The sequence below is a fragment of the Saccoglossus kowalevskii genome, chromosome 4 (genome assembly GCF_978046115.1).
Source record: "Saccoglossus kowalevskii chromosome 4, keSacKowa6.1, whole genome shotgun sequence".
In the NCBI taxonomy this organism is placed as follows: Eukaryota; Metazoa; Hemichordata; class Enteropneusta; family Harrimaniidae; genus Saccoglossus; species Saccoglossus kowalevskii.
Genome location: NC_140644.1, coordinates 41,117,103 through 41,138,710, shown reverse-complemented (window position 1 = coordinate 41,138,710; position 21,608 = coordinate 41,117,103). Strand labels below are relative to the sequence as shown.

The 21,608-nt window shown below is 38.2% G+C and overlaps 2 protein-coding genes across 2 annotated transcripts in view; one reads left to right on the top strand and one right to left on the bottom strand.

The window, feature by feature from the left end:
* The window catches only part of LOC100369319 (heat shock protein 75 kDa, mitochondrial-like), a 59,143-nt gene extending 44,792 nt beyond the window's left edge, over positions 1–14,351 (top strand). Inside the window, exons 15-16 of the mRNA XM_085498128.1 lie at positions 9,790–9,862; positions 12,584–14,351. Coding sequence (XP_085354254.1) covers positions 9,790–9,862; positions 12,584–12,685 — 175 coding nt within the window. The 3' untranslated portion in view covers positions 12,686–14,351. The remainder of the gene's footprint in view (positions 1–9,789; positions 9,863–12,583) is intronic.
* A 5,630-nt stretch (positions 14,352–19,981) lies between these two features.
* LOC100368883 (V-type proton ATPase 16 kDa proteolipid subunit c-like) lies at positions 19,982–21,593 on the bottom strand. The gene is made up of 3 exons (XM_002734786.4): positions 21,404–21,593; positions 20,828–21,017; positions 19,982–20,688 (listed from the first exon to the last, which is right to left on the bottom strand). Exons 1-3 carry the CDS (start codon positions 21,474–21,476, stop codon positions 20,484–20,486), a joined length of 468 nt encoding a protein of 155 aa, XP_002734832.1. The 5' UTR covers positions 21,477–21,593; the 3' UTR covers positions 19,982–20,483.
* Positions 21,594–21,608: the final 15 nt, after the last annotated feature.

Sequence of the window (21,608 nt, the reverse complement as noted above, 5' to 3'; positions counted from 1 at the left end):
CGGGCAGATGGGCCAGTTCCTGGCGGCGCAGAGAGTCGCTATGTACGATATCCTTCAAGTCCATACTGCCCTCTTGGCAGGAGCGGTTGCGGCTGAGCGTGAGGCAGTTCTGGGTGTGTGCGCCTATCCTACTCCAGCAGGAAGCAAGTTTGATCTCCTGTGGAGAAGGCCTTGGGTGCGTGACCGGCTATTTGGTGGCTGGTTAGTAGATGCGGTGAACGGTTTTGCGGTTGCGGAAGATCAGCGTATCCAATTGCAGCAATCGTCTCTGTTGGCTAAGGTAGCTACTCCTTCTGGTCAACGGGTCAGACCAAAACCGCAAGGCAGCCCAGGTAGGAAGTCCGCCGCTTGTAGCCTCAATCTACGAGGATCAAAGCGCTCATGGTCTCCTTCGAGGAGACTAGGAGTGGGAAGCGTCAACGAAAGCCCAAGTAACGTGGCGTTGGTGGTGGGCGTTCTGACACTGATTTCGCCGGCTACCTAGACATGGATGGTGGTATGACTCCGGGTCTCCCTCCCCGGGGTTCCTGGGCTCAGATTCCCCCTCTTCGTCCTCCCATTCTGGAGGATGGAGTTCGGGAAGCACTAGCTCCTAACCCCCGTCCGCTCCTTCCCGTGGGATCGCGCCTAATGCAGCACATACCAGCTTGGCGCAGGAGGGTCTCTGATCCCTGGACGCTCAAAGTAGTGTCCCATGGGTATCGGATTCCTCTTCAGTCTCCTCCTCCCCTGACTCCTCACCCTCCCTCAGGTCTTTTGTCGAGGGATGAGGTCAAGGCGGAGACAATCCGACAGGAGGTAGAGCCTTCTGGAAAAAAGGGCGATACGCCTAGTGGGGAACCCCCGTGTATCACCAGGGTTATATTCCCACATCTTCCTCTCCAGAGTGCTAAGACAGGTGACCCAGCTGCTACACCGGTCGTCGATCTATCTGAACCCATACCTCGACGGCTGGTTAATACACAACCGAGACAGGGAGGTCTTAGTGGAGCATGTGCGGTTGACGCAGACGCTCCTGCACGTTTTTATTAATAAATATTGCCAAGTCCAACCCTATACCGTCCCACAGCCTAGTGTTTCTGGGTATGCAGTTCGACACGGAGCAAGGGCGTGTTCGCCCCCCTCAGGAGCGATGCGGCTTGCTTGTAGAGCTCGCCAGCCAACTCCGGTCGACGGGATCGGCGTCAATGTGCGAACTGATGCGGCTTATTGGCAAAATGACGTCAGTTCGTGGTCTGATTCCGTTAGCAGCTCTCCGGTCTCATCCGATTCAGAGGTGCTTACTGGACTACAGAGTCCACATGAGGAACTTGACCTTCAGGGTTCAACTGTTGGATCAAGCGATGGCGGCCCTCCTTTGGTGGCAGGACGCACAGAACTTGGTAGCGGGTGTACCTCTAGATCCGACGACCCCTTCATTGACTCTCATTACAGATGCGTCGCTCCAGGGATGGGGTGGTCATCTGATGGACCTTTAGGTCCAGGGGATGTGGCCGCCCACATATTGGGACCGCCACTTAAATTAGTTGGAGTTGCAGACCGTCCTACTGTCTCTGAAACATTTTCAGGAAGTCGCACACCACCACAGAGTCTTGCTTCGGACAGACAACTGCTCAGTAGTGTCGTACATCAACAAGGAGGGGGTACTCGTTCCCCCACGTTGTCGAAGCTAGCGGAGGAGATTCTTCCTTGATTCCTGGAGATTGAAGTGGAGCTATTGGCGGGATACGCAACAATGCCCCGGGCGCCCTCTTGAGACGTATTCGGTTCAAGAACACCGATTGGCAGATCCCCCCAATGGGTGGCGGACAGGCTTTTTCGTCTCTGGGACGGTCCCCCGATAGATCTGTTTGCCAATCACCACGACGCCAAGCTCCCAACGTACGTGTCACTCCTTCCGGAGACTAGCGCATTCGCCACGGACGCTTTATCAATTTCTTGGAGCCACATAGACGCTTACGCATTTCCACCCTTCCATCTGGTGCACCAAGTGTTGGAGAAGTTACGACTCGAGCCAGTGAAGATCTGGTTCCCGTTGTTGCTGGAACTTCTAGTCGAGTCGCCAGTGGAGCTGCCGGATCTTCTGGATCTGTTGTCCCAGCTGGACGGCACGCTACTAATGAGCCCGCGTTATTTCATCTTCACACGTGGAGGCTATCGATAAACTCATGCAAGCGCAGGGCTTTTGTGCAGAGTTGTCCAAGTTCCTCGCTTCGGCTTGTACGAATCCAGATGGAAATTGTACTCTGATTGGTGTGACGGAAGGGAGATTGATCATCTCAGTCCCTCTATTAGTGAGGTAGCCGATTTTTTTCTTTATTTGTTTAATCAAGGGAAATCTATATAGACAGTTCTTGGATATCGGTCTGTTTTATTCCCAGTTTTATCAGAATCTGCTGGACTGAAACTGGCTTTGAGTTCTATTATGAATCAACTGTTTAAGTCTTTCCGCTCGAAGAGGCCACGCGCCAGGGAGCTAACGAATCCTCCTGGCTGGGACTTGTCGTTAGTTCTGTCGGCGTTACGACAACCCCCCCTTTGAGCCTATGGATAAGGCAGACATGAAGTATGTCACTCTGAAAACAGTTTTTCTTTTGGCTCTGGCGTCAGGTAGGCGGCGCTCAGAGATAGGGGCACTGTCTTTTAGTGACGGTTGTGCCTCCTTTATGAACTCGCAAGTTATTCTGAAGACTCGGCTGGGCTTTCTTGCCAAGAATCAAATCCCAGGGCGCGACCCTGAGCCGTTCGTCATTCCATGCCTCACTAACATGGCGGGCAAAGTGGATCGTCAGTAACGGATTCTATTCCCGGTTCGAGCGCTGAGCTGGTACTGCGATCACACCAAGGTGTCTAGGGGCAGTGAGAAGCGCACGTTTGTCTGTTATGGTGGGGCAAACAGAGCCACCCTGCTTCGAATATCACCATTTCGCAGTGGATTGTTGATACGGTCGTGGAAGCGTATAGGTTAACTGCTTCTTCATCGGTTTGTTTGGAACGCCACCAGGTGAAGGCACACGAGGTGCATGGGGTAGCTAACTTATTGGCTTTGATGTCTGGGGCCTCACTCGAGCAGGTGCTTCGAGCAGGGTTCTGGAGATCCCAGAATGTCTTAATTAATTATTACCTGAGAGACCTCCAAGCACTGCAGGAGGACCTCTACAGGTTGGGTCCAGTGGTGACGGGTCAGACTGTTGTCATTGACCCAGCCCGCACCACCAAGGGGCCCTATGCGCAAAAGCGTTAGAGATAGTGCCTTCAGCCGAAACCAGCCTCCTTTGCTTGACGCTACCAGTTTTCGTTCAGCACTATCGAACCCTAGCAATATACTGTTTTGATGCATTAAAATTGTTGGGGGCCCTATTTATTGTTCAGTTGACTGGCTTTAGTAGCCTCCCTAAATTGGGGGGTCCACCCTCGGGCACCCGGTCTCTGAAGAGTCACCTAATTGGTTTTATCCTGGGACTAGACTCCTTGTTGGTGAGTAGCTTTAGATTTCTCAGTTTTTTGTTTTTGGACCTTCCTTTTTGGGGTCGAAAAATATATATTTCAGCCATCGGAACTTCACCACCTCCGGTGAGCGTGCTACTCTGCCTACGAGTAATAAATGGAATTTATTAGTCCCTGTTCAGGCGCAGCCTGAAAAGGGGACTTTATAATTCAGGTTATGTCCATTTTTCCGTCTCCAACATTTTCTCAGAAATTCTGCAGCAGATATCAGTGAAACTTGGCAGATTGATGAACAAGTCTCTGCTGAGTATGCACGTAATTTTTTTTCCAGATCTGAAAATCCCAAGTGGGTCTTTTTCACGATTTTCATCAAAAATTACCTCTCAGAATAAATTAATTACTGTAAAATACTTTATTTTTGCTTGCAACATTTTTTTGCTATTTTCGCTGAAGGAATGTTTCAGTTAAAATAAAATACAGCGAATATACCCTTTTCTTATATTTTACAGTCAACTTGTCGAAAATCAATGAAAATAAATTCAATACAAAACACCCAGAAAAAGTCTTTTCAGCGAATGATAATCCAGCTGAAATAAAATATTTTACAGTAGATTAGATCTGTGAGTAACGCTGCTGTTATTACGGCACGTGATTTCTCCATTACGTGCAATTTATTAGTCCCCGTTCGGACGAAGTCCGAAAACGGGGACTTATAATTCGGTCTCTGTCCCTCTGTGCGTCCGTCCGGAGTCATATCTCAGAATCCCTTGGACCGATTCTGTTCATTCTTTGCATGTGCCTAGTACTTTATGTGGGACATATGCACATGCAGTGGTTTAGCGATTCGATTCAAAATGGCCGACTGGCAGCCATCTTGTTTTTTGAAAATGTTGTATTTTGGACATGCTTTGTCAGTTGTCATTCAAACTCGGTACATAGATTATACATGTTAGGATACATGTCCATGACGATTTATTTCGCAATTGGATCAAAGATGATCGACTGGCAGGCATCTTGTTTTTGTTTTTTTATGTGGTATCTTGGACGTGCTCTGTCAGTTTTCATTCAAATTTGACATGTACTTTATATATGTTAGGATACATGTCCATGACGATTTATTTCGCAATTGGATCAAAGATGATCGACTGGCAGGCATCTTGTTTTTGTTTTTTTATGTGGTATCTTGGACGTGCTCTGTCAGTTTTCATTCAAATTCGACATGTACTTTATATATGTTAGGATGCATGTCCATGACAATTTGTTTCAAAATCTGGTCAAGGATAGCCGATTGACAGCCATCTGACTTTTTGGCCTTACTACTATATTTCCACAATTTATGTACCATTTTCATTCGTATTTGGCACATACATCATACATATCAGTGTGTTTCATAATCAGATCAAAGATGGCTGAATAACGGCTGTTTTTATTTTGGCCATATTACTATGACACGAAACACGCGTTTTGATGTAAATAAACAATCTGTTGTATACGCCACTTGGAACTCAAGTTTCAAGGACACGCTCGCGACAACCCCTCCGCTTTAATATGACGAGCACAAAGAGAACTTAACGGGGACTGTGTCATTTTCAATGACTTGTTATAGTACTGTTTATACATGTGTTCTGTTCGGCTCAGTGGTCTCATTCACTAGTTACTAGAAGAACTAGTAACTTTATTTGATTTCAAGAACTTCAAGAAGGCGGCATAAGAGACGTGTTTGCAAAGGTAAGTTCTCCAGTTTCAACAAAATTGAATGTATATTGGGGTACGATTGGTGTACATTCCGTGACGTACAGACGTGAATATTATGATGATTGCCAGCTTTATATTCTTGTGAAAAGCCAAAAAAGCAAACAATTGTCTCCAATCTACGAAACTAGTTCGTAAACTGTCAAATTATTGTACATGGGGGACATAGTTTTCAACTACGGTAAATCGTTATCCGGTCTTTTGCTTGTGTCGCGATTTCCAAAATATCCACAACTCGGGGGGGGGGGGTCCCTGTATCGATCAATTTATTCATTATATAATAGTAGGTTGCCTATGATTATATTCGTATTATTTATGTTGTGAGCATTAAACTGTTAGTTGTAATGAAGATTTTGACGATCTCCTGCGATTCAACATGGCCGATGTACAGTGACAACACGTGTATGGACGGTCGGTCGAGTAGTCTGCAACAGACTATGAAATCGCCCGGCGTTTTTTCTGCAGTTTTTTTTTTTAATATTTTGGATATTTCATTTACCGTAGTCATTGACACCTATCCAAGAGTATGATGTTATTGTGAATAGCCTGAATGGGTAAGCTTCGTTTCGACAATGAGCTGTTATTTCTGTGAACAATGTTAAATTATTCTTTGAATGCTCAGTTTATTTTTTGAAAACAACTAATTTTTGGATTAAAAAAAAAAAATCATGCCGTTTTCCCCGTCAAAATCAAAGCATAAAGATCTTGCCAGAACATCGGTAAATCTACTACCGCGTTGCGTTCACCACGAGGTCACTGAACCGTCATTAACATATTTAAATGAGCCATGTGTAAATGGGAACATGGCGGATATTGTATGGTATCGAGCATTTACATTCGACCGAAATCATTCGTTTACGATGAAGCTAAGTTGAATATTACTTCCAATTCATAAAAATTCAACAAATTAATTGTTTGTGCGTTATTATAATCATTACTGAATAATAATCAACAATTGCAATACTTCGAAAACAAGTAAGTTATTCACTTGCGAAACACAGAATGACCAGATTGTGCTACCGTGATCATTTGCTACCGGTACTAACCACTAAGCAATGTATTCGTGTTTGTATTTATTCGAAACTTCTTTTAGAACATACTTTACTTTCGTTATCAACAAAATTATAAAAAAATAATGCATATTACATTATGTGATTTTTTGGGGGGATTCAATTCCAACATTTCGCGATGCCTATTTTAGAACCAAATTAAGGCCTTTCACTCTTCTCTGAGTGTGACACCTAAACCAGAGGATTTATGGTGTATAAACTGGCACTAAATGAAAAGGCCATTGAACCTTATTCAAATTTATAAGTACGTGTTATTATGTATTTCATTATGAAAACTGACTAAATTAAATGTGATCTTATTTTTAATTGTTTGAACAGAATGATTTATATCGGTAATGACGTTTTCATCCAATATTAATTGTGCAATTGTTAAAATGCCTACCTACACATTTATTGTTTTTGTTTCTAAAATAGACATTTGTAAAAATAAAATAAAAAAATCATGCTTGATTAAAATTAAAAAAAAAACAAGATGTAGCCATGTAGCCCCTTTTCTGTTTTGTTTCCAACTTCTTCCAAAGTAAAACTGGCGAAGGCATGTAATTGCCATACAATCATCAATTGTGGGAAAACTTGTATGTTATTGAAAATCTTTATTTTGTTGTCTGTGAATTAATATAATATTTGAAATGGCGTAATGGTGCAAAATATTCTCAAACAATCGGTCTTCTGGTGGCACTACACTGCGCATTTATGCACAGTCAGTATCCCAATGCGCGATCACAGCTTACTAAGTGATGATGGTGGTTGAAATGGAAAACTGAATACAAAAATCCAGTAACATCTCAAACGAATTTCCGTCTGCTGTGAATGCATGTTTCGTATATTTCAAATAAATAACCCAATTTTATGATAGAAGCTTGCGATCTTGTGCCATACACGGTCAAGTGATTGAGCAATAAAAAACATGGTACCAATGATCTGAAATTTCAGGAGTGCTCGCTGAAGGTTTATCAATCCTGTGTATTGTCTTGCACTTTTTCAATCCTGCATTTCAGTTACTAGAATTTATACTAAAAAAAATAGTTTCTGGTTTTTTTCTAATAACTTGGCCACCCTCAAAAACAGATATTTTTCCATGGTCGAAATGCAAGAAGAATACAAAACTACTGTGATTGCATAGCGATACCTGTAGGGCCATTGTCAATTAGTTCGCTTGATCAACACAGCGTTATACATAGGGCTGTTATTGAATCACGGAGAGTAAAATATTGTGATACTAATCTCTAAAACCACTCAGATTGGTACATATGTCTTATGAACCCACATGTGTATATCATTAACAATACTCATTTTAAACTTTTTTTTTTTTACAGTGGTGCTGTGAACTGCTTCAATTTCGCAAGGCAATTTTTTCTGGGTTCCTACAACATGGAGTGTCAGGGACTTTATTGAAATGTTGTACACAAATTTCATAAAATCCTGAATATATCTAGAAGTGAAAATTAAATGGTTTACAGTATTTTATACCCATTAATAATGATTGAAATGCAATAATATCACTGCACTAAAAAGACTTTGAACAATTATTGTTACTTCTCCATTGAAGGTTATGAGCAGACCAACCTTCATCACTATTGGCTTTCTTAATTATTACATGTATTTGCTCTGAAAACATAGCTTTTACAATTGTTTAAATTAACAGATGTTGTTCTATGTACAATGAATACATTTTATATAATAAACCTTACTGTGTTAATAACAAATTGTATTTGACAACATGAGAATGATTCTGATGCCCAGTGGTGATGTTGAAACAAACTCAGGTCCTGGTAATATACTAAGACTTGATTAACAAAGAAGTCATGTACATCAAGGTTCACTCAGATTTATGAATGTAGTTTCTTGAGCAAGTATACATGTATGACAAATAGTTTTGTTGCACTTGTGTACTCTGAGATTCTGAACATGGGTCAGTGGAAGTTTTTAGTTGTCAGTACAAAACTAGATTATGGGAAATCACTTTATGATGAGTTGTACCCACAAAAAGTACATATTTATTCACCTGTTTGCAGATGTTCCTTGTACTACCTGTACTTTATAATCAAATAACGGGGACTGTGACATTTCATGTCTTGTTCCACGGACTTTCTGGTAGGTGATGTAATAAACTATTAGGATTGTACAAACCAGTTTGTTTACTTAATCATACCTACCAGAAAGTCCTTGGAACCCGCCCATCTCCCCACAAGCTTCTGGCGGCCCGTTGTGGCAGCGGAAACGTTTTGTGGGAATATCGGATCACGTCTCGTTTGCGTGGTAACCGCGCGTGCGCGCGGGATGGCCCCTTAGGAGAGGCCTTTTTTCCTATAGGGAATGCTACCCTAAGGTGTTCTTTATTCCCTAATAGTTTCCGATTGGGGCTGTAATCTGTAGTTAAGCCTACGAGTAATAAATGGAATTTATTATTTCCACAGACTTTCTGATAGGTATGATTAAGTAAACAAACAGGTTTGTACAACCCTAATAATTCACAGTAATGAACGAACGGATAAAACTTCCGAACTTTCAAAGTTGCGACGTGACATAACTTACTTCGCGACCTTATACACTGATTATACCAATAATTCCTCTTACTCAGTCATGATGCCAAGCAAAAAATTATAAAGAAATAAAAGTAAAATTTGACTTAGTTTTATTGGGAGTGGATATTTTTGATCACTCGATTGCTTCGGTAAAAAACACAGCCAGCCATGATGTTTGTGATATATTAGTGGACAGGCATGTGTCCTTTCACCCGATGGGTCAATAATCCATTAACCAATCAGAATGCCGCATGGTAATGCCGGTAGAATCCAAAGTTTTTCGAATGGTAGTGATCATAAAAATTACATTGCGGAAGTAAAGCGATGTCGTAGCACGATGTGTTGACATCGATTTCAGTTGAAAACTGCACGATGGTTATCGAAAGAGGTGATTAGCAATTTTTAAAAGGTAAAATAGGTCTTGAAAAAAGAGTTTTTACATGAATCGCGATAACAGTTCAAGTGTATTTTACCAAATCACGCAATAAATACATTGATTTTTTTCTAGAGTAGCGTAAACTGTCAGATTGTGAACTCCGTTTTGATCTTGTTATATGGGGTGAAATTGATTTTGAAAGAATTTTAGCTTTCAATCTGTCTATCGCAGAAAGTATTTACTTACAAAGAGGTGCTAATTTCACAAAATTGACTAGCCACTACGTATCGTGCGACTAGGTCTATTGTTTACAAATTATAATCCACGACTGACAGGATGCGTGTCGGTCGGTACATAATTATAATAACAATCGGACAATAGTCCTGGTCGGAAGCATTTCCGTGGTGGTCGCTAATTTTTAGTGCCGGTCGGAGCCGGCCACTGCTGACCAACGTGGCGAGATCCCTGTGAATGTATTCATAATAAGTGAATCACATAAATCTTTACAGTTGTGAATATTTAGGAGATTCTGTTTATTATATTCACTGTGTCAGTTAGACAGTCATTTATATTGAGCAATGAATTCAACTTCTTGACAATATTTGTGTATTCATTGCAGTCATCCAATAATGAAGAAATTATATGAATTAAAAACCAGTGATCCCCCATTGGCTAGACTTGTTGCCGAGCAGGTGAGTTAGTGATGTGACTGGGCAAGTGAGTGATGTCATTGAATAAGTTATGTCACTAGGAAAGTGAGTGATGTCATTGAGTAAGTTATTATGGCACAGGGCAAGGGAGTGATGTCATTGAGTAAGTTATGATGTCACTGGGCAATGGAGTGATGTCATTGAGTAAGTTAGTGATGTCACTGGGCAAGGGAGTGATGTAATTGGGTAAGTTAGTGATGTCACTGGGCAAGTGAGTCATGTCATTGAATAAGTTAGTAGTGTCACTGAGCAAGTGAGTGATGTCATTGAATAAGTTATGATGTCACTGGGCAAGTGAGTCATGTCACTGAATAAGTTAGCAATGTCACTGGGTAAGTGAGTGGTGTCATTGAATAAGTTAGCAATGTCACTGAATAAGTGAGTGATGTCATTGAGTAATTAGCAATGTCACTGGGTAAGTGAGTGATGTCATTGAATTAATTAGCAATGTCACTGGGTAAGTGAGTGTCATTGAATAAATTAGCAATGTCACTGGGTAAGTGAGTGATGTCATTGAGTAATTAGTAATGTCACTGGGTAAGTGAGTGATGTCATTGAATTAATTAGCAATGTCACTGGGTAAGTGAGTGTCATTGAATAAATTAGCAATGTCACTGGGTAAGCTATTGTCATTAAGTCAGTTAACAATGTTACTTAGCAATTAATTTGTCATAGCAAGTGAATGAGTTCATGGAGCAAATTAGTAATGTCACAGCAATTTTTCATGTCTCTCAGCAGAGGAGTGATGTCACTTAGCAACCTAATGATAAATGATGTCATTGGGCAACTGGGTAAATTCACCAGGCTTTAATGCAACTTAAAGTTTTCACTTAGCAGCTTAATGTTGTCACTTAGCATCTTAATTGATGTTGTTACTTAGCAACTTAATTGTGTCACTTAGCAACTTAATTGATGTTGTCTCTTAGCAACTTAATGGTGTCACTTGGCAACTTAATGTTGTCAATCAGCTTAATGTTGTCACTTAACAACTTAATTGATGTTGTTACTTAGAAACTTGATGTTGTCAATTAGCAGCTTAATGTTGTCACTTAGCAACTTAATTGATGTTGTTACTTAGCAACTTAATTGTGTCACTTAGCAACTTAATTGATGTTGTCTCTTAGCAACTTAATGGTGTCACTTGGCAACTTAATGTTGTCAATTAGCTTAATGTTGTCACTTAACAACTTAATTGATGTTGTTACTTAGAAACTTGATGTTGTCAATTAGCAGCTTAATGTTGTCACTTAACAACTTAATTGATGTTGTCACTTAGCAACTTGATGTTGTCACTTAGCAACTTGATGTTGTCACTTAGCAACTTGATGTTGTCACTTAGCAACTTGATGTTGTCACTTAGCAACTTAATGTTGTTACTTAGCAACTTAATGTTGTTACTTAGCAACTTAATGTTGTTACTTAGCAACTTAATGTTGTTACTTAGCAACTTAATGGTGTCACTCAGCAACTGAATGGTGTCACTTAGCAACTTAATGGTGTCACTTAGCAACTTAATGGTGTCACTTAGCAACTTAATTGATGTTGTTATTTAGCAACTTAATTGATGTTGTTACTTAGCAACTTAATAGTGTCTCTTAGCAGCTTTATGGTGCCCTTTAGCAGCTTTTTGATGTTACAGAGCAAATTAATGATGTCACTCGCCAATGTCACATCGAGGAGGAGCATTGTTTGTTGCTGCTGTTATTAAATATACATGTGTGTGTCTCTGTTAATAAAACAACTTATGGGCAATGTTGTCACAAGCTTGTGTTGAACAGTGGATGACAGACATTTGAATACTCATTGGCAAAAATATTGTCTCAGTGGAACAATCTATGCCTTATTTTCATTTTTAAATATACTGTATTTTTGCTTGGAATTAACTTTTGCTATTTTCGCTGAAGGAATGATTCAGTGAAAATAAAATCCAGTGAATATAGCTCTTTTCCTATATTTTACATTCAACTTGTCAAAAATCAGTGAAAATAAATTCCATACAAAATACCCCAAAATGTTGTTTTTGCGAAAATTAATTCCAGCTAAAATAAAGTATTTTACAGTACGGTGCCAAGATATGGGCTTTCTGTCTGTCACTACAAATTAAAACAATATAGATTTTAAAAGACTGATGATTGTGATATAATAGAAATCTACACAATTCTATCAGGGTCAGTAGCATACAATGTCAATATACATTGGTTCAGAGTGGGTGGTGACCATGTGTTGGCATAAGCAAGTCTATTAAGCCATCTGTTGTAATCAAAACAAGAGTCGTTTGTGCCATACCTGCCATAGTGTGTCCACCCATCATCAGGGAGACTGTGGTCAGATACACACTAAGCAGCGGAAGAAAAGAGTATATTCTATCAACTTGCTTAGCTTGTGGCATAAAACTGTTCATGTTTACGATTCCTATCCTCAATGCATGTAAAACATCCAGTGTTTCTATACATGTAGGTGTAAAGAGTAGTGGTTTCCACCTGATAACTGAGGTATTTCTCTCAATACAAGGAAATACTTACGTTATGTTGTCCCTTATTTACAATCAGTAAATGGGCTCTGATCCAATTGATATGAAATGATAGTGAGTGGGTAATATGTATCTTCAATCCGATAAATACTGGATAAATAAAACTAAATAAATTTGTGAAACGAACACTTTTGTTACTGTAAATTAATTTGAATTTAATTGATATATTGCAGGTATATGACAATTCCATGATGGCCGCAGGATTGATGGAAGATCCAAGAACAATGCTGAACAGATTGAATGAAATGATGACAAAATCTTTGAACAAATTATAAAAATATACTTGTTTACCCCAAATTGATAATTTGTTGTAATATATTGAAAAAAATTGTAATAAATATGAAGAGCATTTATAGTATGGCTATTACCCAACCTGTAGCATTTAATCACTTTTATTACAATATCCACCCATTTATCGTACTCACATTGCTTTCTGGGGATCAAATAGACTGGCTCAGCTTTGGGAATGTGATAAATGCATGACAATGACCATGTAGTAAATTCATTGAGGGAAAATATTGACAGGTTGTATGAAAGCTGTATTGTATAGTCAGTGTGTTGACTTGGGTTATGTTACGAAGTGACTGATTGGCTAAAAGCTGTATTGTATAGTCAGTGTGTTGACTTGGGTTATGTTACGAAGTGACTGATTGGCTAAAAGCTATTGACTATTTTTAAGGCAATCTATAGAAAAGTATCAAGCTGAACTCGTGAAATTTCTGGTTGACTGGAAGTAGGGAAACACAATAATAATAAAAGATGGCAGTTTACTGCTTTCCTATGAAATCATGAACAATTCTGTAAAACATGAATTAAAATTTTCACGAGGTTCACTGTGTTCTATTACTGATGTTGGTAAGTATATATATTTCAGCATTTGTACTCTGAACCTTGTCATGCGGTTTATGACAAACTTTATCAAAATTTACGAGTAACCTTTAAATCTGAAGTGTTGATAAAATGGTTATATCATGCATGTACATGTGTGTATGGTTTTGTTTATTTTTTGTAGCAATGTTCAATTTATTATTTCATAAAAAGCTCTACTATGAACACAAATTTATAGTCACCAAAATTAATAAGTGAGAATCAACTTTTATTTATTATTAGAAATATGTACTAGCATCTGTAATCATTTGAAATATATTACATGAATTTTATATCAAATCAGTATTGTGTGATGTAGTTTTCAATCAATATCAACAAGTCTCATTCACCTCTAGAGGGCAGTCATGAGACAAGATGTTTTGAATTTTTAAAAAAAATAAACAATATTTAAATTTGTTGTATTTTTTGCATGTACAAATCATAGAAGATGTAGAGGTCAATTGATCAGTGTTTGAAAATACTGCATGTATGCCCCAAGACGGGTAAATTTACAATTGGGCTGGTAAAACTTAAATGCAATTGAAAAGACATGAACATGTATCTTTTTAGATTCTGAAAGCTGACTTTTCAGATTTAGATAAAAGTGAAGTCTGAATCAGACTATTATTGTCTACTGTTAAGTTAAGTGAATCTGTGCTCGCATGGAATTCTTTAAATTTAATCTTTAACACAGGACAACATAGTAACCATCTGTCTGAAACACAATTTCAAGCAAATTTACTATCTCAGTGTCTAGGTGATTAGGTCACAGTATGTAGTCTATAATAGTTCCCATCTGTGTTTGTAATTTCATACTTTTAGACATATGTAAGACATGAATCATTTCAGTCTGGCAAAGATTTGAATAAAATATATATATAGTTATATTGCCTGTAGTAGGTTAGGGGGTCAAACATTTGATATCATGGGGGTGACTGGTGCAATTTTTCTCTGTGTGCAAATTGCTTTTTAAAAAATCTTCCAACCACATCCATGATTTTAAATGACCGAGCATTCATTGTGTCACTGGTCAATGCAAAATAAAGTTATCTTGAACTGAATTTCCCAACTAAATTCAAAGTGGTCTGTCCCTAAATATGTACATCTGAATGCCAGTATAAGAATAGATCACAAAAATTATACCTAAAGTCCTGGTATTATTTATTTCCCAGTCTAGGAGAGGTAACTCTGTGCATCTCTGAGGTTTCATTGGTGTAATTTCATTTTGTCATTTGTATTATACCACTCTAGTATTTGTCTCATTGTCCTGGCCATCTCCACACTTTGTATATCTGTCGTCGGCCATAGTTTTTAATCATATGCAGATTAGTATTAACCAGTTTTGGTTTGTGTACATGTAGATCAGTAATTCACACACTTGTTCATGTTGGGTATTTCTGAATTTACAGCTTGGCCAGGAAGGTGTCAAGGTTTGGAATTTTGGAGGTGAATAAGTTGGCTAAGCTGGGTTCAAACCATAACATTCATATTGGTACCTATAACCACTAGTCTATGATGGAATAGGTTAGGATGGCTATACGGATGCAAAGTCCTTGTGACGGATGTAACCAATTAAAGAATATATTCATTGTCACATGATATGCACTGAATATCTTACGTTTATGCAAATGTAGCCTTCAACTGATGGCAAGATGAGCAGTGTGCGTGTATTTCATGTTGTCATTGGATTACATAGTACTTGTAGCAAAGTCAAGAGCCACACTTCAGCATCTAGTAAACATTACAAGGCCTTGTGACATTTACAAAGTTTGGCATGGGTGTGAGGTGAGATTAACTATATTGATGGAATGTTTGTGCCAAACAGGTCACTGTTGTCTCTTCTGCAAATTGTATGTGCTAACTGTACAATACAGTGCATTTGGCCACAGAAAACATCTTTGGAATAAATACGATATGACCATTTTCAATCTTTGAATATTGGAACTATGTGCTACTTGTCAACCAGGGTGGTTAAACAATCACCTACTGTGAATCAATTTTTAAATATTTTTTTGTGCCAGGCGACAGTTCCGGACTTTGAATGTCACTGTTGTCTCTCCTGACTTTTTTTTTGTACGTGCAAATTGCAAGTGCTGACACATAGTGCATTTTGCCACAGAAGTCATTTCCTGTTTGGGACTACATGACAGGGCTGTGAATCAATTTTGGCTGGTGAATTTACACCCCCCCCCCCCCCATTGAGTCTGTTGAAGATTTACCAAGTGTAGGGGGTCAATGTGAAGTACAATAGCAAGTTTTTGTTTCATGGTTTGATTCAAAGTTTATTTCCCTGTGTTCTTTACCATTTCTCAGATCTGTTTTGTTGAAAGTAGATTCAAACACAATAACATATACTGGTATGTTATTTATTTTGATGACCATCGACTCACCAAAACATCCCAAAATGGCATAAACTGTTTTGGAAAATGTTTTAGCCAATTTTATTAAAAATTGATATAAATATGACACATGACGGGTTATTGATACAAGTTTGTTTTGTAATTTGATTCAAATCATCCAAATTGCGGCCATGTTAGAATTATTTTAATGTATCGTTAACCATTTCTCACACATGCTTTAATAGATTTTGATTACCGGGTACTACAATGAACGAAATTTACATAACAATCTCATGCTCACAAATAATACCATGATTATTGACAAGTTGTTACTACCTTATACTAAAATATGTTTAGATATTTAGAGTACAAACCAATTTCCACTTGCGGTTCAGTTAGACTATGGAGGTTTATACCTCCATGGTTAGACTTAAAATACACCACAAATATTCACTATTGGGATATAATTTGGTATGTGTTCTTGGATATTTCAGCTTCATCTTCCTGTACTTCATTTAGTAATTCAAACTTTCCAGATTGCGTAAAAACGGAGAATTTTGTGATTCAGACATCGAAAATACCTTGGCTTAATTGTTTGCTGAGGAACGGCCACTTACCTCGAAGCTACTAGTATTAACATCGCATATGTTTTGTTATTACGGTAAGTTAAAATAGTCCATGTGTGATCTTATTTCTACATGTAGGAATTGTCATTTGAACACAACCTGGATAAGGTGCCATTTGAAGTACCAGGGGTAACTTTATATTTTCAACATGCTGAATACATTTAACGATCTATCTACATGGTCAAATTGTTAAATAAATGACAGTCACTAAAAACTGAATGGGGACTATGTCATTGACAATGACATGTTATATGAGTACATCTGTAAATGTCAGTTTCATATCTAACTATAGTAGTGTTCATGCTACACAAAGTACAGGCTAAGAACTAATCTAATCTCATATGTTTACATGTCGGATAGACCCAATTACGTTCATGCACGAGAGAAAACAGTGGTTAGCATAGGCTAAGAAATGCCTAAACTTGTTAAAAATATAACAAAACTTTCAGTCATTTTAACTTTGATTACTCAGTACAGTAACTAGGAACATGAAACTACAAATGTACAGTATATCAGTTCTTTTTATTTAGATAATGGCAATTTGTTGGTCAGAGCGCCCTCTAGTATTTGTGGGGAATCATGTTTATTTAGAATGATCTGATTGGATGGAAGTTCGAGCCTAGCAAGGTGTGATAGAATTGGCCTGTTATGTTCAGATTCAAATAAGTATGAACCACTAATTTGACAGGGAAGTGATACTTATAATGCAGCAAGCTGTTTTAATTGCTGTTGTGGTAGAGTTTTTATATTTTCCTGTCAAATGCATTTATTGGTCCACTGAAAAATTAAAATGTTCCCTGTAACTTAGACTCTTGTTGATCAAGACATTTTTAAAATCATGGGTGTTAACTCACCTCAAGTTATGACCCGTTGTCCTTGATAAAATAATGGTTGCATCTAATATTAAACTACAGATGGCAGAGTATAGCGTTGATTCATCTCGTTCTACTTTGGATTACTTGGAGCCAATAAAGATCCTAGAAAGTTAGTATTTATATGCCTGTGTTTTTTCACTGTCTTTGACTTTCCCAGTATGTTTGTTGCTATTGACAACAATTCAGTCCTTTGCAAGGCTTCAGTCAATGTTTTTTTTCATTACCTACCCATCTCCTCGTCTGGCACTATGTAGCTGGTGTGGTATATTTATCAAAGACAGTCGGGCATTTGTTACATTTAGTGCTCCAAAAAAAATATTCTCTGTCCATGTGTATTTATATAAATAGATGCAGTTTCTTTGGCTTGAATAACATTCACTGGCTTCGTACATACAGGTATACTGGTTTACCAGTTTCTAGTTGAAATTTAGCCAATCTTATTACCCAAGACAGTTGGACATTTGCCACATGTACTCGTTTCCAAGTGCCACAGCTTGAAACAAGTAGTCAAATCTGATATTGGCTGCAGCTTTTGTTTATATGGAAATGGACATGGTGAACGGCAAACTAGATGGTCAGAAAGTAATAATCACAGGTTTAATCCACCCACAACACTATGAAGTGAAAGGCTGTTTATAAGGCCATTTATGATGGTTTTATGTTTATTATGGAAAATAATTTTAATTATAAACTTCTATGCTCCTGCACCCAATCGTGGGGATCAATCATATTGAACAGGTGTCATTATTACTAAGAAAAATGTACTTTTTTTTCATTAAAATTACTGAATATATATTATATATATATCTGGATAAATGCTGAAAAAATAATTTTGGTCTGTCAGAGGATGACTAGTTTTCTAACTATACACTGACCTTGGATCTAGCTGCTAGTTATAGATGTATTCATCAGTGTTTGTCTTAAATATATAATTTAGCTCCCATTGATAATACATTGACATTAGCTGGTATACTAGTAAAAAAGCACAATTCCGCACCTAACTCTTGTGCTATGCGGTCACCCAATTTTCATAGCATGGGCTAAGGGATCCGGACCAGATTTAATCCATACTTAGAGTTTTCCTAGCCCGTACTAAGTGTTCATGCACAATTCGTTATCCCATTATGCTAAGGATCTATAGACTGTCGACAGTCCCTCTGGCCTTACGTGTGTGTGGTTTTTTTATTAATATTAATATTAATCAGGCGTTTGCGAAATGCCGAAGGCATTTCAAGCGAGGGACGTAAGGCCCGAGAGACTGTTATAGCCTGCAGGACTGGCCTTGCTATTAATTATGTATGCATCTCGATGACGTAGTAATAATTTGCATATGGGCGGAGTTAAACTGTTATGCAAAGGTCAAATCGCGGGTTTTTTTAATGTCACGCATGACTTTGATCGTCTCGCCGAGTATAGATCGTTTTCTGCCAAGTATTATCCAGAACTACAAGTCACCGATACTGTCCAGCAGGAATGGCACCATTTCATAAGTCAGCGACTTGCCACTGCCAGTCGGCGCTGTGAGAAAAACATCTTTCTTCTGCAAATAGCCATCAATGACTTGTCGCTGGATTGGTCGAATACTTTCATACCCAAGTTTCTTCAACGCCAGCGAAACTGCATCGTCACAAGCCATCTTCAAAGCAGTGCACTGAACGAAGTTTATAAACTATTGCATCGTCTGGTGGCTCAATTTTTTTTACTTCCTATTGACCTGGGACTGCGTGACTTGTGATTGGTTAGCATTTTTATGACATCACTCTGCCTGTCAATCATGATGGTACGCTACAGGAGAATCTCTCTACAGTGGCGAGTGGTGGCGCAGCAGGCTATAACAGTCTCTTGGGCCTTCGGCATTTCGCAAACGCCTACGGCGTTTGATTAATATTAATAAAAAAAAACACACACACACACACACTTAAGGCCAGAGGGACTGTCGACAGTCTAAGGATCTAGAGTGTCTCAAAAACAGGCCAGACTGAATCCACACTTAGCTGTAATAGGTCTGCTCACAGATGACAATGTCACCATGGTAATAGGTCCGATATTTTTTATGACATTGGTATTACAAAGATCAAAGGTCATATGGTTAAATACCTGCATGGTTAGGAATGCAATCATTCAGAATAATTTCAGAACAAAAACTTATTCCCCTATATGCATGATGGCACATGTTAATAGTTCTTTCAATAAAAATTATCATTCAAGAGATATTAATTAACTCTAAACACAATTACAATGAAAACACCAGTACCAGAGTATACATCTCTCAATACTGTTCTAATTTAAAATTGTTCATTACAAATCAAGTGAACTGTTGTAATGTTTACTACATGCATTAGCGTCACTTGCTCTGTGCTAGAGCAGAATGTTTTTTTATAATACACCATACCTGCTCTATTTGTAGCACATGCACTTGGATAAATGACAGGCATGTCAATGAGTCATTGCTACCAGAGAAAATACATGAAAATACACTTGCGTTACTGTAAATGGCCAGTTCTCCTTGATGATGACTTCATAAAATCTGCAACTGATTTCTGCACATAATATTTGACAAGAATAGCAAGTCAAGTAATCATCTGAAACATTGGAATAGTCAAAGAATTGATCCAACCAAAAGAAATACATGTATCACTATTTTATTACTTTTCATCTGCATACAATTTTTGTATAATCTTATTTATAACACATTTCCACCAGTGGTGACTTTGTACACATAATGAATGAAACTAAGAGATAAGCTCTCTAAGAATGGACACTATCTATACATGCGAGTACATTCAGTCACTCAATTCAACGAAGATGATTTTTTTTTGGTTCAGGCAAATAAATAATGTAAAGATTGACATTCACACTTCTGGTTGATTGATTACATTTTTTAAATTGTCTATATTAGCTATAAAAAAATGATGAACAGTATTTGTTTCTCAGTCATAATGAAATGTGAACATCTGGCTACAAGGAAGGCTATAGGGGTCTAAAGATAGACATTCAATTTGAGATGCTGGTACTAATGATGGCACCATGATTCACTACACATCTTGTGGTACGGTATGTCAAAATTATTTCTATACATTCAGAATTACGTACCAATGTTTATACTTAACACAAAAAAAAGTACAGCAACATAAACATTCTTTTTCATGCCAGAACTAAATAATTTTAGACCTTACATTGATTCAAAATAATACAAAAGACAAAGAAACAATAAAAGTTCATTAGTTGACCACTCTTCAAATGTTTTCTACAATTTAATCGTACAATTGTCACGATTTGATGAGGTCAGTCTTCTATGATCCCAGGAAGGCTTAGTAACACAGACAGACAGACAGACAAACAAACAAGCAACATCAGTGGTGAAAGTTATTTAGTAGTTAGGAGCAAAGCGACTATAAGTCCGTAGAGACCTAACACTTCTGCGAAGATGAGAATCAAAATCATACCAACAAACAATCGTGGTTGTTGTGCGGTCCCGCGAACACCAGAATCTCCGACTATTCCAATTGCAAAACCTGCAGCTAAACCACTCAGACCTACACTCAGTCCAGCACCAAGATCAACAAAACTCCTGAAAAAAGAGAACACAATCAGAATATAATATTTATAGAAATGGTGTGTTAGGAGTTATCAGTTTGATAAATCATAGTAAAACAGCATTTTGACTGACTAAAAAAATATAAATTGATGCATCTGGTTACAAAACTTACTTGAATAAAGTATATGAACCATCATCAACAAGTCCATTTGATATTAGCAGTGCTACGACTAAACCATAAATGGCAACAATACCAGCCATGACTACTGGAACAACTGATTTCATAATTAATTCCGGCCTCATAACACTCATGGCGGCAATACCTGTTCCACTTTTAGCCGTACCATACGCAGCACCCAGAGCTGAAATTGAAAAAAAAAATAAGATAACATAACATTAATTGCAACTAAGATAATATCGCCTATATATTACATTGTAAAAATATCAAGTGGCGGCCTCTGTGATGAATGACTGATTTCATTCATATTCTCGGTGAAAGGTGATTTCGAACTAATTCAAGTTCCCCATTTTTTTTCATTTAGTGTACGGCTTTTAGTAAATAAAGTATCGCATGTAATATATCCGTAATTATATTAATATTATTTCAGGCGACTCGCGAGTCGATATTCTGATGTCAAAATCACAAGATCACCAAGGACAAAAATGACATGGTTCGATCATCGACATCATACAAATTACAAGCAAAGCAAATCATGAAAAAAAACCAACGCTAATACGTCACACTCACCACTGAACACCATGGCTGATGTAGCACCCATGACGCCGAAAAATGGCGTGTAGATAGGCTGTTCTGCGGTCATTTTTTTAAAGATTCTACTAACGTTAAAATGAAGGCAAATATTATCACAATTTGCGCAACGAGCTGAATAGAAGACTTCACACAAATAACCTCGCCTCGGTAGAAAATGGAGGTACAGTCATGTGATTTCCTG

Coding starts and splice junctions, on each gene's coding strand:
- LOC100368883 (XM_002734786.4), bottom strand. CDS start 21,476: ATGACCGCAGAACAGCCTATCTACACGCCATTTTTCGGCGTCATGGGT. Junction 21,018..21,403: donor ATCAGCCATGGTGTTCAGTG/GTGAGTGTGACG, acceptor TTTCAATTTCAG/CTCTGGGTGCTGCGTATGGT. Junction 20,689..20,827: donor GGTTCATATACTTTATTCAA/GTAAGTTTTGTA, acceptor CTCTTTTTTCAG/GAGTTTTGTTGATCTTGGTG.